The sequence below is a fragment of the Melanotaenia boesemani genome, chromosome 12 (genome assembly GCF_017639745.1).
Source record: "Melanotaenia boesemani isolate fMelBoe1 chromosome 12, fMelBoe1.pri, whole genome shotgun sequence".
Lineage (NCBI taxonomy): Eukaryota > Metazoa > Chordata > Actinopteri > Atheriniformes > Melanotaeniidae > Melanotaenia > Melanotaenia boesemani.
The window spans coordinates 14,345,184-14,359,310 of NC_055693.1; the positions used below are offsets into that span (position 1 = coordinate 14,345,184).

The 14,127-nt window shown below is 37.9% G+C and overlaps 1 protein-coding gene across 2 annotated transcripts in view; it reads right to left on the reverse strand.

Moving 5' to 3' along the window:
* col4a2 (collagen, type IV, alpha 2) overlaps positions 1-14,127 on the reverse strand; it is a 67,668-nt gene that overhangs the window by 13,604 nt on the left and 39,937 nt on the right. For both annotated transcript variants that reach the window (XM_042001578.1, XM_042001577.1), the window contains exons 5-23: positions 6,424-6,558; positions 6,286-6,330; positions 6,078-6,194; positions 5,909-5,977; positions 5,740-5,775; positions 5,603-5,656; positions 5,453-5,488; positions 5,189-5,230; positions 3,497-3,559; positions 3,322-3,366; positions 3,150-3,206; positions 3,026-3,061; positions 2,879-2,923; positions 2,706-2,769; positions 2,225-2,335; positions 668-817; positions 513-584; positions 226-377; positions 34-106 (exon numbers count right to left, since the gene is read on the reverse strand). In XM_042001578.1, coding sequence (XP_041857512.1) covers positions 34-106; positions 226-377; positions 513-584; positions 668-817; positions 2,225-2,335; positions 2,706-2,769; positions 2,879-2,923; positions 3,026-3,061; positions 3,150-3,206; positions 3,322-3,366; positions 3,497-3,559; positions 5,189-5,230; positions 5,453-5,488; positions 5,603-5,656; positions 5,740-5,775; positions 5,909-5,977; positions 6,078-6,194; positions 6,286-6,330; positions 6,424-6,558 — 1,402 coding nt within the window. The remainder of the gene's footprint in view (positions 1-33; positions 107-225; positions 378-512; positions 585-667; positions 818-2,224; positions 2,336-2,705; positions 2,770-2,878; positions 2,924-3,025; positions 3,062-3,149; positions 3,207-3,321; positions 3,367-3,496; positions 3,560-5,188; positions 5,231-5,452; positions 5,489-5,602; positions 5,657-5,739; positions 5,776-5,908; positions 5,978-6,077; positions 6,195-6,285; positions 6,331-6,423; positions 6,559-14,127) is intronic.

Genomic DNA, 14,127 nt, shown 5'->3' on the forward strand with positions numbered 1-14,127 from the left:
GAGGAAGTGCACAAAATAACATAAACTTGGCACCTTTCTCTTTAGGAACACTTGTGTTTCCTTTACGACCTTTTGGACCAGGAGCACCAGTCAGACCAGGGGGTCCCTAAAACATAACACAACAAAACAGAGCGCTGTGAGGGACTGATGAGAAGCTTATAATTGAAAAAACCAAAATGAATAGATTTAAATTTTAACAGGTACAATTCTCCTGTTTTTTCTTACAGGGAATCCGTCTTGTCCTTTGGGACCTGGGTCTCCTACATCACCGTCATAGCCAAACTCGCCGATCATCCCGGGATCACCCCGATCACCAGCAGGGCCAGGCATATCAGGTGTGGGACCCTGAACACTGCATTCACATTCCCCATGATCACCTGAACAAACACAACATGCATAGCTGGTATATGTTTTGGGAAACTGGATTGATATTACAGTAGCAAGACTTCACAGCACTACAGGCTGAAGAAGTACATTAAAATAACTGCACAGTCTGTGTATGGCTAGAGCACCTTTCATTCCTTTGATGCCTGCACTGCCCGGCCTTCCCCTCAATCCTGGAGGTCCTTTAAAGTACTCCTCCCCTAGAGACAAAGAGAAGTAAATAGATTTTTTTTTCAAGTAAGTTAAAGCTGAAACTACTCACTCCAACTAAACAATCACTCACATGTCCCTTTGGGTCCCGGAGGGCCGCGTTCTCCTGGACGTCCGTCAGGACCTGGGGGTCCAGCAATGATAGCACGTCGTCCTGGTTCTCCTTGTTGTCCCTTCTCTCCTTGCTCTCCCTTAAAACCAAACGGGCTGAAGAATTCCCACACTGACGAGCACACAGTGAGATTTTAAAGGTTTTCAGGAGTGAGAACAGAAACTTCTTTTTTTTTTCCTTCAACAGCTTCCTGCTGCAGCCTTCTGGTGTGACCACAGCATGGACCTTAAGTTTGAGTATGAGTAGAACTGTATCACACCTTAAAACTTCCATTATTTGACAATAAGATTTTTTCCTTTTATAAGCAATGAAAGCCAAATACATGGAGACTGCAGGAAGTCCAAAGTTTACGCAATAAAAATAATCAAATCAGTGATTACTGACACACAAATTAATTATACTTATGACTAATAGAGATGACTCAGTTTTTGGCCAGGTGAGTGTTTCATCGTCATTACAAAACACAGAGGTAGAAGCAGAGCATCTAAGCAAAAACAACCTCTACAGTCCATATAGTACAAAATTGCAGATTAAAATAAAAATGAAAAGCATATTTGAAGCATATTTTTGATTAGATGAAAACAAGATACATGTGTTTGGCTCAGATGGAGTCCTGCATGTTTGACACGAGCCGTACAGGCACAATGCTTAAGGACCTGACAGTGTAACACAGAGGTGGGCGTGTGATTATATGGGCCTGGAAGAGTGCAAAAAGTGTAGGGGAAGAGACACTTGTAGACTAAGATCTATATTGTATAGTCATCAAAAATAAAGGTTGACAAGATGACACCCAGGCTGCAAAAAGTTTGTTTAGGTTCACTAACGTCAAGCAAGGAAGAGTGAAATCTCTGACTTGGATGAGTATGCTGCCTGATTTGAATCTAGAGGAACAATTTTGGGTTAAGGTCGAGAGAAATGAGAGAAAATCTCATATAGGGATGGAACGTTATTTTAATAACCACAAAAGTATGCAAATGAAGTGGTTGGTGTTTGGGCGGCTCATGGCATGAACAATGCTGATGTCCATGGTGCTGAAATAAACAGAACTGGTCACCTGCATCATTTGTAGAATGTATTATTGCTGACGATGTTATTTGTCTAAATTAAAAACGACCAGGTACCCTATGGAAAATAAAATTTAATATAACCTGAAAGTGGACTGTATTTGAGAGCTTCCCCTTTGTGTTTAAGGTGAGCTAGGCTTCCCTTAGCTTCTCTGAAGTTCAAACCATGATGGGGATTTAACTTGTTTACAGTACATGGAGGATATACAGATACTGATAATTCTCCTACAAAGTCTCTCAAAGGAAACACCCATGTTGTTAATCTTCCTCATGTTCTTTGTCTGTACTGCCTGTTTGTCTTAACTGAGACAAATCTTTGGCTGCAACTGGGGCTGGACCAATGTGAACTGGTGCAGATGACAAAATTTACAATTTATACAGACCTTACACTCAAGCAGACTTAGACACAGTGAAATGCCTTTCAAAACTTTAAATCAATTCCGGACATAATCACCTTGCTGCTGTGTTTCAATTGCAGGACGTCCAGGGGGTCCATAGAAGCCTTTTTCTCCAACAGGGCCCCTCTCTCCCTGTGGACCTGGCTCACCAGGAGGTCCAGGGGGGCCTTAAGAAGTCAAAGCAAACAGAAGAAGCATTTACTAGCTAACGATAAAAACGTCATCTCAATAGACTCACTGACTCACCTGACTGTCACTGCTGTGTTTTTCTAATGCTTTTGTAAGACAATATTACTTTTTTCTTTGGTAATATGTTTTTGTCCAATATCTCTTCTTGTCATCTTTTTATGACACATATTTTTAGATGCACCCCGAACCAATCACATTTCTACTAATGGTGCAGCCACTTTAACCAAAAGATCCGACATCTTTCACTTCACGTCAGCTGCAACTTTGCAACTCACCGCCTACATTATCTGTTTACTATTTTCTACTGATTCCTTATTAACGTTTTCCCTCATGTTTTAATAATCTTACCAGAAGAAGACCAGGTCCAAAGGGATCCTGATGAAATCAGTTCTCCTGGTTCACCTCTGACTCCCTGAAATACAAACACACAGTGATCGTTTTGGTAATAACAGGTCAGGTTTGAGATTAGATGTGGTCATCAGATATATGCAGACAATGATTCAAAGTAGCTGTTGTCTCACCTTAGGGCCATGTCTGCCATTTGGTCCTATTTCACCTAAATCGCCCTTAAACACAGTTTTTGTTATAAAGTTACAATTAAAATGTTTATTTATTCACTTTTATTGTAATCCATTGATATAAAAAATATGAAGCACCCTTATACTTACTCTTGGTCCAGGACTTCCATCTATGCCACTTTCACCCTGCAAAAGATTCACAAAGTGCATAAATTCAGAGCATGAATAATGGACAATGAATGAATTAAATGTGCAGATATGTGCCCCTACTAACCCGTGATCCAGAGAATCCCATAACACCAGTTTCTCCTTTATGGTCTGGGTGAATGATCTAAATGAACCAACCACAGGAAAAGATCAGCACAGACATAAATGCACCTGTGTGCACTCATTTGGAAACATGAATCAAAGAAAATGTGCAGGATTTCTCCCAAGTGACCACGTACCATATCTCCTTTATCTCCTTTTATACCCCTTTCTCCAAGAGGTCCCTGAAATATTAAATAACAGTACTTTTATTACACATGTCCTCTACTGCAACACTCTTTCTTATTTAGAGAACATTTTTAAGAATCATCAGACCACATTAATGAATAAAAATTAACACTTAATATTAATTACATAGGGAGGCCGACGTTGCTGTGTTGTATGGTTTCCTGGCAGCCCTTGTGGTCCGATGTCACCCTGTGGTCAAAGCAGAAAAAAAAAAAAAAAAGAAATCAGCCATCTCTATCAAAATTATTATAATCCTTAAACTTCAAGCACATAATTCAAAAGTAGAAAAGTTTTGTTCTTTTAAACCACAATATTTTTAATAGAATGCCCTAAGTGATTGAACATGAAAATAAATCAAATAAAATTTGCATTAAAGTAATATGAAAAAAAAAAGTTTGACAAATATATTTAATAGACACATTTCACTGCAAAATCTCTAACAGTAGTGATGGCCTCTAAATGTTTCCTGAAGCCATTTAAAAGTTACTGACCCTTCCACTGCAGTGTGTTCAAGCTTTTTAAGTGTGCAGGAGTTCGTTCCAACTCTCTCCAAAATGTTTTTAGTGGGATTTTAGTCTGGATTGTCAGCCTGTTGAAAATAAATTGAATAATAGCAGTTTTCATTTCTCACACTAAAAGTGTGAAGAAATCTGTCCTTACTTTTAATTTAAACCATTTTTCTGTGCTGTTAGATGTGTGTGTCAAGTCTACAAATCTCACCTAAAACCAAGTTTTCTGACCTTTTTAGATTAAAGTGCACTGGTAAATTTGAATTTCCTACCAAATGCAGCAAAAAAGCTCTGCAGCATGACAGGACCTCTGCCATGTTTTACTGATGATGGTGTTTTTTTATGAGTTTCATTCCATCCCATTTTATTTCAGTTGTCCAGAGAACATTTTCTTAGAGACAAAACACTTACAACCACAGTTAACAATTATAACTCGGTTAGCCCATGTAATTGGACTACTGTCAAAGTCTCTGTCTATAAATTTTAGGAAAATCATTTAAAAGTCTCTGAATCTGCAAAGACAGGAAATAAGCCTCCTTTTAGGTTGGTAGTCTTGGACTTTTGATCTATTACATCACAGGCCAAAAATATCTGACAATTTAAATGGCCGAAAATAAATGGGAAGGCTTTGTAGCTCTGCATTACTTACTCCTAACTGAAGTCTAACTGAAGTACATGTGTGTGTTAATCTGACTTTGAGAAATTTAATTCAGTATGACTCCAATCTGACTAACATGTTGGCATCCACTTTAAAGCCCAGTTTTAGTTGAATTAACACTATAATTACAGTTATTTCAATCCTCATTTTTGACCTTTCTAGGCTTTTTATATTTATCCAGAACAGTATTCTCTTTAGAATTTGCTCAAGGTCTATGTGGTGCTGCAAATGTTACAGGTGTAAACAACAATCCAGAGTCCTCCAGATCAGCCTGGAGCTCTTTGGATGTCTTGCAGTGTTTGTGGCAGTGAAAAAAAAGAAATAAAAGAAAACAATCAGATGATGAACAACAGATTTATGAACTACAAGGGTTAAAGATTTATTTTGCTCAAAGATAGTAGATTTTTTTTCATGCACACTGTAAAAAGTTTTGAGTTTTAGTTAATATAAACTTTTTCCTAATCAAATCTACTGTAGATGTTTATGATTTAATGATGGTGGTGTACTTTTGTGGATACAATCAAATTGAAAAATACACTTTTGGATAAAAATCATTAATTTACTTGTTACCAACAAATCAAACCTTTTTTCAGTTTATTTGCTTTACAGTGCTGCAAACTTGCTCCACAAATGACAAATATAGTAACTTACTTGCTCTCCTTTGACCCCCTTTAACACTTTGGTCATAGTGCCCTGCACAGAAAAAAAACAGAGCACTTGAAGAAGCATTCATTACTACAAATATTTTTTTCAGAGTTAGAGTTTATTGGTTCCTGCAATTAACTAATGATTTGTGCAATAGACCTTATGTTGCAAACAGAATAAGACTGTATTCTATGTAAATGCAAAGCAATATTCACACAATTATACATGAAGTTTTTATTTGAATATATGTGTATGTATGTGCTCTCTTACCTTTTGTCCGCGGGGACCTGGAAGACCCGGAGGGCCCTGGCAGAAGACAATAAAGAGGATCCTTAAAGCAATTTGACTTTAAAATATTTTGGTTTTAGAAGCTCTAAAATGACTCCAAAACACAAGCATCTGACACCTGGAGAGAATTACCTTTGGTCCAAATGGGCCTATGCTACCTTCCCATCCTTGCTCTCCAGGAGGTCCCTGGAAAAAAAATAGATAAAGATGACATTTAATTAAAAGTGCTAGATTTCAGATAGTTAGTAAAGGCAGAAAATATGCCTTACAAATATTCCGTTGGCTCCTGGTGTGCCTGGATCTCCCTGATGAGACATGTGGAAAGAAACTTAGATAAGATCTGTTGTGTTTGGATTTTCTAATATCAAGGCATAATTGCAATTGTCTGTCAGTCCTTTAAAACAAATGGTATGTTTGATGTAAACTCCTTTTCCTCACCCTGAAACGCTGCATGTACACACTGATGTCCAGAGTTTCTCCTTTCTCACCCTTCCTTCCTGCTTGTCCCTGAGAATTTAAGCCAAAAACAAACAAACAATAAAGAAAAGGTCACAGTACTCTCTCTGTAATTACAGATCACTTATTAGGGAAGTTAAGAGTTGCACACAGGAAATCCAGCTCGGCCATCATAGCCAGATATCCCTGGGGACCCTTGTTCCCCTTTGGTCCCATTACAGCCATCAGCTCCTGGCTTTCCTCTGGGCCCAGCGAGTCCCGGGTGGCCCTGCAGAGGAAAGGACAGACGCAGAATCAATATCTTGTCAGAATGTAGTGATTTCCTACTGTATTCGTGCAAACTGTGGGATGGAACTTACAGGAATGCCATCATTCCCAGAGAAACCAGGTACACCGGTCATTCCCTGCAGAGGAAAAAAAGGCACATCTAACTAAACAGATTTCACTCACCTATTTTTTGTTTTTTAGCCAAAACGAAAGCTAGAAGGATGCTTTACCACGTTGCCTTTAACACCTATGATGCCTGGATGCCCTGGGTCACCTTTCTGCCCCTTTGATCCTTGGATGCCTGGATCCCCTGGCCGCCCTGTGGCCCCCTTTGGGCCCTGAGGACCAAGAAGTCCAGGCTGACCCTAAGATAAGGAATGTAGAAAAACAAAAGAAGTTAAATAAGCTTCAAGTCAATGACAAATCACATTAAAGAAGCAACAAGGTACTAGATAAATAGAGCAAAACGTATGAGAATTAATTATCAGCTGACCTTTTTAGATGTAAGAATTTAGGATAACATGCATTGCTGATGTCTGTAAGAATGTAGAGTGCTACTGAAAAAACTACCTTGTGTAAATAAAAGAATTACAAGAAGAAAGACATTTAAAAACACCAGGATGGCCAAAGCATTACAAAAAAGCAACAAGAACATATTTTAACAGGCCTCAATTTATGAGAATTTCCTCTTTTTTCTCTCCCAATATTTTCTAAAACTTCTGTTGGACTTGTAGTTTGAATCACCAGGTGGCGACAAAGGCCGAAACTTCAGCCTTGCCTGCTCTCTACACCCATCTGGTGGCCAAACTGTGTACTGCAAATGTCCATCGTCTGACAAATAAGTGCAAAATCAAATTGACTTAGAGATTTAAACACATCAACATATAAGGTAAATCTGGAAAACGCAGTAAAAACTAAAAACTGCCTTTAAACTATGTTTAATTCTTTGCAAATCTAATGGGACAGAATGAGTAAAATGAGACTAATAGAAAACCTGAATGCACCCTGCTTATGGCACACAGAAAATCCTCTAAGACCCCCTACACACACACACACACACCTACACACATGCATTCTCTCATGCCAGACAGACGTAGAGCAGTGGAAAGATTACGTTAGAGTAAACAAAGCCAGACTCGACTGTCAACTGTTTCCTGCATGTCCTACTGCAGACACCTCTTTAATCTGCAAACTAAATATAACCATTTGATTAAAACACTGGTTACCAAAAGAGCGAAGAGTGAAATGCAGAAAAAATCTCATCTTGCCCCACTGCCACATTTTAAAGATTTGTTTTTAATCTCCTAAAAGTAATGTGTTCAGGGTGTTTGAGAGGAAACAAAAGATCAGGTGGCGATCCTTAGGCACCACTATTTAAATACACAGTTTCTCAATGTGGTGGAGAACTAAACCAAACAAGGCCACTAATTTTAGAAGGATCAGAAAACACGTGAGGCTTATAATAGCATGTGAATTTTTTGTTGCTGGGTTTTCGTGTGGTCAGTGAGAACCAACAAACCAATGTTTGTTCCCTGACAGAAATACATCAGTCTTACATGACGCTAGAGCCAAGGGTCTGAGGAATTATTAAAACAGCCGGAGCCTAAACAATCTCAAACATCAACTTAAACATGCTCAGGCAAATCAGATGCACATATAGTACTGTGAGATAAACCCCAGGATGAACTCATGAAGCTGAGGGATAGATGTTTGCACACTTGTGCATGCAGCTTGTGCCCTCTGTCAGAGGTTTGTCTGTGGAAGGATTCTGGAAGAGGAGGTGTGTGTTTTGTCTCTGCTTGATGTCAACCCTGCAGCGGTTGCCTATGGAGCAGACAACTGGCAACAGCAATGTCAAAACAAGTCAAACTCAACATGAATTATGGGTTTAACAGTCTTTGCAGATTTTTTTTTTCTCCAGTTGCACATTAAAACACCGAAGCTGATAAGCCATGGTTTGGATGAATTGGTGCAAACTGATAACACAATGTTGGTTATTGTGCTATATTCTGCAATGCACAAGAAACTGTTATTTGTAATAAACACATTTACACTGTATCCTGATGAAGATGCTATAGAAAGCCAGGTGATCGTATTTAGTTTAATAAAGCCTGTCCAACGTCATCACTCATTACTATTATGTTCTCCAACAGAGAAGCATGACTCCATTTCTCAGCTTTCAGAATCCATTAGAGTTATATTTGTATTGTCAATGGTTGATTTACATGGCACTTTCTGTAACCGGCAACAAAATCAGATTTTAAGCGTTAAAAAGATAAAAGTAAACATACAAAGAGTGAACTTACTATTATTTCGTGTTAAGTTCACTACTGTAAATTGTCATTCAGAAACTGAAATCAAATCACACATTGTTCTTTGTTTTGGGTGGAAACTTAAGAGTATCTTTAGGCCCATGAGGTTAGGCAACTCTATCCATTCCTAGTTGTAAATCATCATCCTTAGAGGTGCATAATTTTCTGAAGACAAATGGCTATGTCAGGATAATTGTTTACCAATAATTCACACACAGAAGGAACAAAATATGTCACAGGGGAATACTGGAGTGAGCAGGAATGGAGGCATTTAATTAGGCAATGACAAGTCTCAAATAAGGAGTGTGTCTGTATGGTTCTGTTTTTCTGTATTTGTGGGGACAGAAACCAGGGACCGCACTGTAAATGGTAAAATGGACTGTACTTATATAGAGCTTTTTAGTCATTTGTTGACCACTTAAAGCTCTTTTAGACTACATGTAACCTGTTCATTCAGAACTTCTATTTTGTGTTATACTAAGTATACATCAACTCACTTATACCCCAAACGACACATCAGGAGGCAAGGGGGGGTTCAGTGTCTTGTAAAAAGGACACTTAGACAAATTGTGTGCGGAAGCCAGGAACTGATCCGCCAACCATCCGGTTTGCCCCTGTGGCTTCTGTACTTCTGTAAGAGGTCCAACAGCTTTATGGAGATGAAAATGGTTTGTGAAAATGTAGTTTTGGATGTGTGTGATTGGTATAGAGTTGTGATGGTGTTGTAAAAGGGGGTTGAGAGTGTATCACAGCAACATAAGGGTCCCATGAAGATAGAAAAAAAGAAGCAAAGATGTCTCTTGTGTACATGAGAGGTCTTTGTCTAGAGTACTTACATGGTGCACTTCTCAGTATGTTTCTGCATGCCTTAACTAGGGAACTGATAAACACCAGTCTCTCTGTGTAGCTCAGGGGTGCACAAGTTCAGTCCTCGAGATCTACTATCCTGGAACTTTTAGATGCAACCCTTCTCCAATACACCTGAATCAAATGGCTAAATTCCCTCATCCACATGTCATTCAGCTCTGCAGATGCCTGGTAACGAGCCATTCATTTGTTCAGGTGTGCTGGGGAAGGGTTGCATCTAAAAGTTGCAGGATAGTAGATCTTGAGGACTGGACTTGGGAACCCTTTGTGTAACTGATGATGCTGGAAATGTTTTTCCCTCATATGAAATGTATTTTGTGTGTGTGTGTGTGTAAAGCTACCATTACTGGGTGTGGAGTAAATTCTAGTGTCATGGGGAAGAAAGAGCTGTGTGAAAAGGAGAAACTGTGGATCTATCTATGTTTTTACAATCACCATCTTTTCTCTGAATGCCAAGCAAAAGATACAAGGAGCATCAAATTAGCCAAGTTTACACGGACACAAGTATTCAGATTAAAGGCCCAATCAGAATAAAAATGCTTCATGCAATCTTATCAATGAGAAGGTTCTGATCAAATTAGACTTATCCGGATGTTTCTTATAAGATGGATTACGCTACGAGGAAATGGTACCTTAAATGATCTCTTTGAGTAGACTCAAACCTTTATACCTTACAATGTGGTTAACTAACATAGAACTATTTGAGAACACTAAAAACTTGAATAGGTCCTAATCAAACTATTCACACCGCCTCTGTGCAGCGTTCTGTAGCCATCTGTTTCACCAGGAAACAGGATGCACATCTTTTTCTTTCTTCCCTGTTCACTCCTGACCTAAAATCTCTTTTCAGCGCTCACCACATAGCACAGTCCTCCACAGTAATGTTTTCACCATATATATCCATACTAGTCTTATCAGCTCTCATTACTTCAACCCAGCATTTCCTTCCCTTCTCTTCAGTCTCAAGCGTTGTTGTTTTTACCCTTCTTTGTCTCTGCGTCTTAGCTTCCTGTATCCCCTGGGTGAAGGTGACAGACATGTAAACCAGATACTGTATCACATGATCGGTCAAGAAAGAGAGATAAGGCAAACTGAGCAATTGAGGGACAATCCTGAATAGAGAATCTGAGATTACAAGAAATGACAAACAGACATGTCTGACATGTCGTTGAATGCATGCTTGTCTGCAGGTTTGAGCTCCCCTCTTTGAAGGCTGGTCATAATTTTATTAAAATATGAAGCCCAGAAGACACATGCTGCCCTCTGACTGCCAAAACATCTGTTCTCCTTTAGTTGTCTTTCTGCCATTGATGGCCCTCGTCATACCTCTGGCCCCTCATCACAATACCCAAAGCAAAAAAATCTACAAAACGCCTGACTGGAACCAATTGAGACATAATGAAAGCTCATACTTATGCCATAACAAATCCTCTTCCTTATTATCTAAATCGTAATCAAAAACACACTTTATGCTTCTCATTTCTAGACAATTTCAAATTTTATATACACACAAGTGGTTCTTTGTCTTGTAAACACAATTTAACCTGAATAAAACATTGATATTTTCTTCATTAGTAGGTATAGAAACATTCCATGACTCTGAATCCAGTCTGCTTCTTATATTCTCATATCTAGTCTATACCCATTAATTAAATAATTTATTCCATGTTATTTCCATGCTTTTTTTTTGCTTTGTTCTTTTTCTTTGTACAATAATACTAAGAATCAGTGTTTTTTTAACAAATGGTTGAGTTAAAAGGAAATATGGTAACAATAGTGAAATTATCAAAATGTGCTACAGTTATGGAATAATAAACACTTATGTTATTACATACCCAAACCAAGAGATGGTTCAAGTAGGTTTTTTACAAAATTCTTAATTAATCATAATGATTAGAAATTTTGTTTTATCAGTCAGTAGAGAGAGAGAAAAAAATGATAATAAAAATTAAAGTATTTCTTGGCTTAACCTGAACTATTCGGCTGCTCGTAGCCTACAAACTATGATATAAGAAAGAAATTTTTCATTTTTCAATAAATTGTTGTGGCTATTCTACAAAATAATAAAAATATATATATAAAAAAGATATATTGTCTGACTATAAAAATGGAACCTTCAAGCACAAACTCTAACTTCATAGTCTGGAGCAAGTCAAACTTAATAGTATGAATGCATCTGCCCAACATACTGGTTTTATTTCATTTTGTAAATGATTTGTGCAAATAAGTAGCACAGATACACTATGTGGCCGAAAGAAAGTATTGGAAGAAGAAAAGATAGACAAACAAATATTTAGCAATACATTCAAATAAATAATACAATGAAGTGTGAAAATGAATGTGTAAAAGAAACCAAAACAACTGAACTGCCTAAAAGAAAGCAATAACAAGAGCAATGATACTTACAGTGGAGATTTCATTTCAATCAACCCCCCCGAAAAAAAAATGGTGGTAGGACAGTACACAAGTAAAATGAATCCACTGAGCTGCAGACTCACATCTGCTGCATAGATGTGTGAAGATGTTTTTTCTTTTGTTGTTTTTTACAGTGTCAGAAGTGAGGTCCTGACACTGACCATCAAAGCGTCTCCTTTAATATGGAACACGCCATACAATATACTGAATGATGTGTTGCTGAGGAGGAAAAAGAAGTGACTTTTCCTTTTTCTTTTTTTTTACCATTAAGGATAGAGGCTCAGGCTGGGGAAGGTATTGCTGTCAAACATCAGTTTTACTTAATGGGCACAAAATCTGAAAAACTGCATTTCCCCTGAAGTCGAGAAAAACACAAGATTTCTCACATCTCTTGTCATATTTAGCTATTATGATTAGTCCTTTCCAATTTCTGTGATCTCTTTCCAGCGGCGTGTTGATGATGCTCACATCATCTTTGAAAATTTACACCTGAGAATTTGTCTGCAGCTTTCTACAATGTTCTTGCCTCATGTTTTCTGATTGCTTTCACAGTTTTTAGCAGGAATATTTCTTCACTAAAGTTGCTTCATAAAAGCTGCACACAGATGTTTTTGTTCTTCTGGAAATGTACCAATATAGAAACAGATTTCTCATTAAATGTTTTACAGAAAAACAAAAAAAGTCAGTTTAGAGAATAAGAGATGTTATTGGAGTTCAGAGAACTGAATTTGCCACCAATTTCTATCTGGTTAATACTTAACTTAAAATTGTGATTTTATTTATTTATTTATTTTTTCTCCATTTCTAGTTGCCAATGCATAATGATGTTAAATGTTCTTGCTATTAGAAGTACTGGCTCTTCTGCAGACATATCCAAATCATGCTGGTAGTCTTTTCCATGACTTTCACAAAGATTGTGAAGAGCACAGCAAGTAAGCACCATGGATTTGACAAGTTCAATGTCACTGTTATTCCTCTTTAAAAGACATCGCCCAAATGACTGGTCGGCGGCGCTGCTTCAACAAAAGAAGAAGCATCTAAAGAAAAAAAGAAAAAGACACACAACTTAATACACTATTAAGTCAATGTAATACAACACAATATTCCTTACAAAAAAAGGGCATGTATAATAGGGAGCAACATAAATAATGAAATACGCGATTAAACATAGATATATATGAAACCTGTATCTTGTTAAATCATGTATATCCTTTCCATCTTATACGTTTTCTTTTTTTCTCTCGAATTTCCTTATTTTTATGTTATGTTTTCATAAACACAAGAAGTAAACAAAAGACTGTAGAATTGAAAACGGAGTTCTATTCTATTCTACAGTCATTCAGCAGACGCTTTTATCCAAAGCAACTTACATTTGAGAGTAAGAACAACACAAGCATGAATTCAAACAAGATGGGACGTCATCATTAAGTAATCATTAAGTTAAGTAGTAGTCATACTGCTGTGAGTTCAGTTGGACCCAAGTGCTGTCATATAGTGCTAGAGGCAGTGCATATATTTTTTTTAAGCTTTTTGTACTTCATTTTGTTTAAATACAACATCCCTATTTCATCAAACAATGTCAACTTGGGTATAAGTGCACACAGCTTATTCAGTACTTGGTTGAGCCAAAGAGCTGGACAAATCTTTCTAACTCATTACATTACAGTGCAGTTCATATTTAAGCTACCCATGTAATATCCTTTCGGGTACAGAGGTTATTTTGTACAAGTTAGTAAACATATGAGAACAACTACATGACATACATGATAACATGGCATGAAGTCGCTTACCCTGTGGCGCCTCTGTCTTTGTCTTTGCCGCACAACGGCGTATCTCTCGTTCCACCGCAAGACCCAAGCCAGAAGTTTTCTTCTCTTTTCGGCTGTGTTTCTCTTTGCCGCCCGCAATCTTCTCTCGTACAATGCAGCTTGTGATGTTAGTACAAAGAACCACAAGCTAAGCAGAGTAAAAACAAGTTTCTGAATGGCCTCCATTGTTGTTTGTTCAGTAGCGTCTCGTTTGCTGTCGTCGCACTAGAATGACGCCACACTAGACATTTGGTCTAAACACCGCCACCCAGTGGCAGGCCGACTTGCAGTGGAAACGCTCACCAGAATTGGCTGGACCATTCAATAATGCACCGGACCGTACCGTCCCGAACCGAACCGCTCAGTGGAAACGAGGCTTATATGTTTATCTGTTTCAGAAAGCCATATGAGTACATTTGTGTGGTCATATCAATAATAAGTCAATTTGAAGTTTTCTTCATATTTTTTTTTAAACTCACCTCTTAGAGGGACTAAAGAGTTTTTAACTTCTAGTGTTTAAATTTTCACCTTG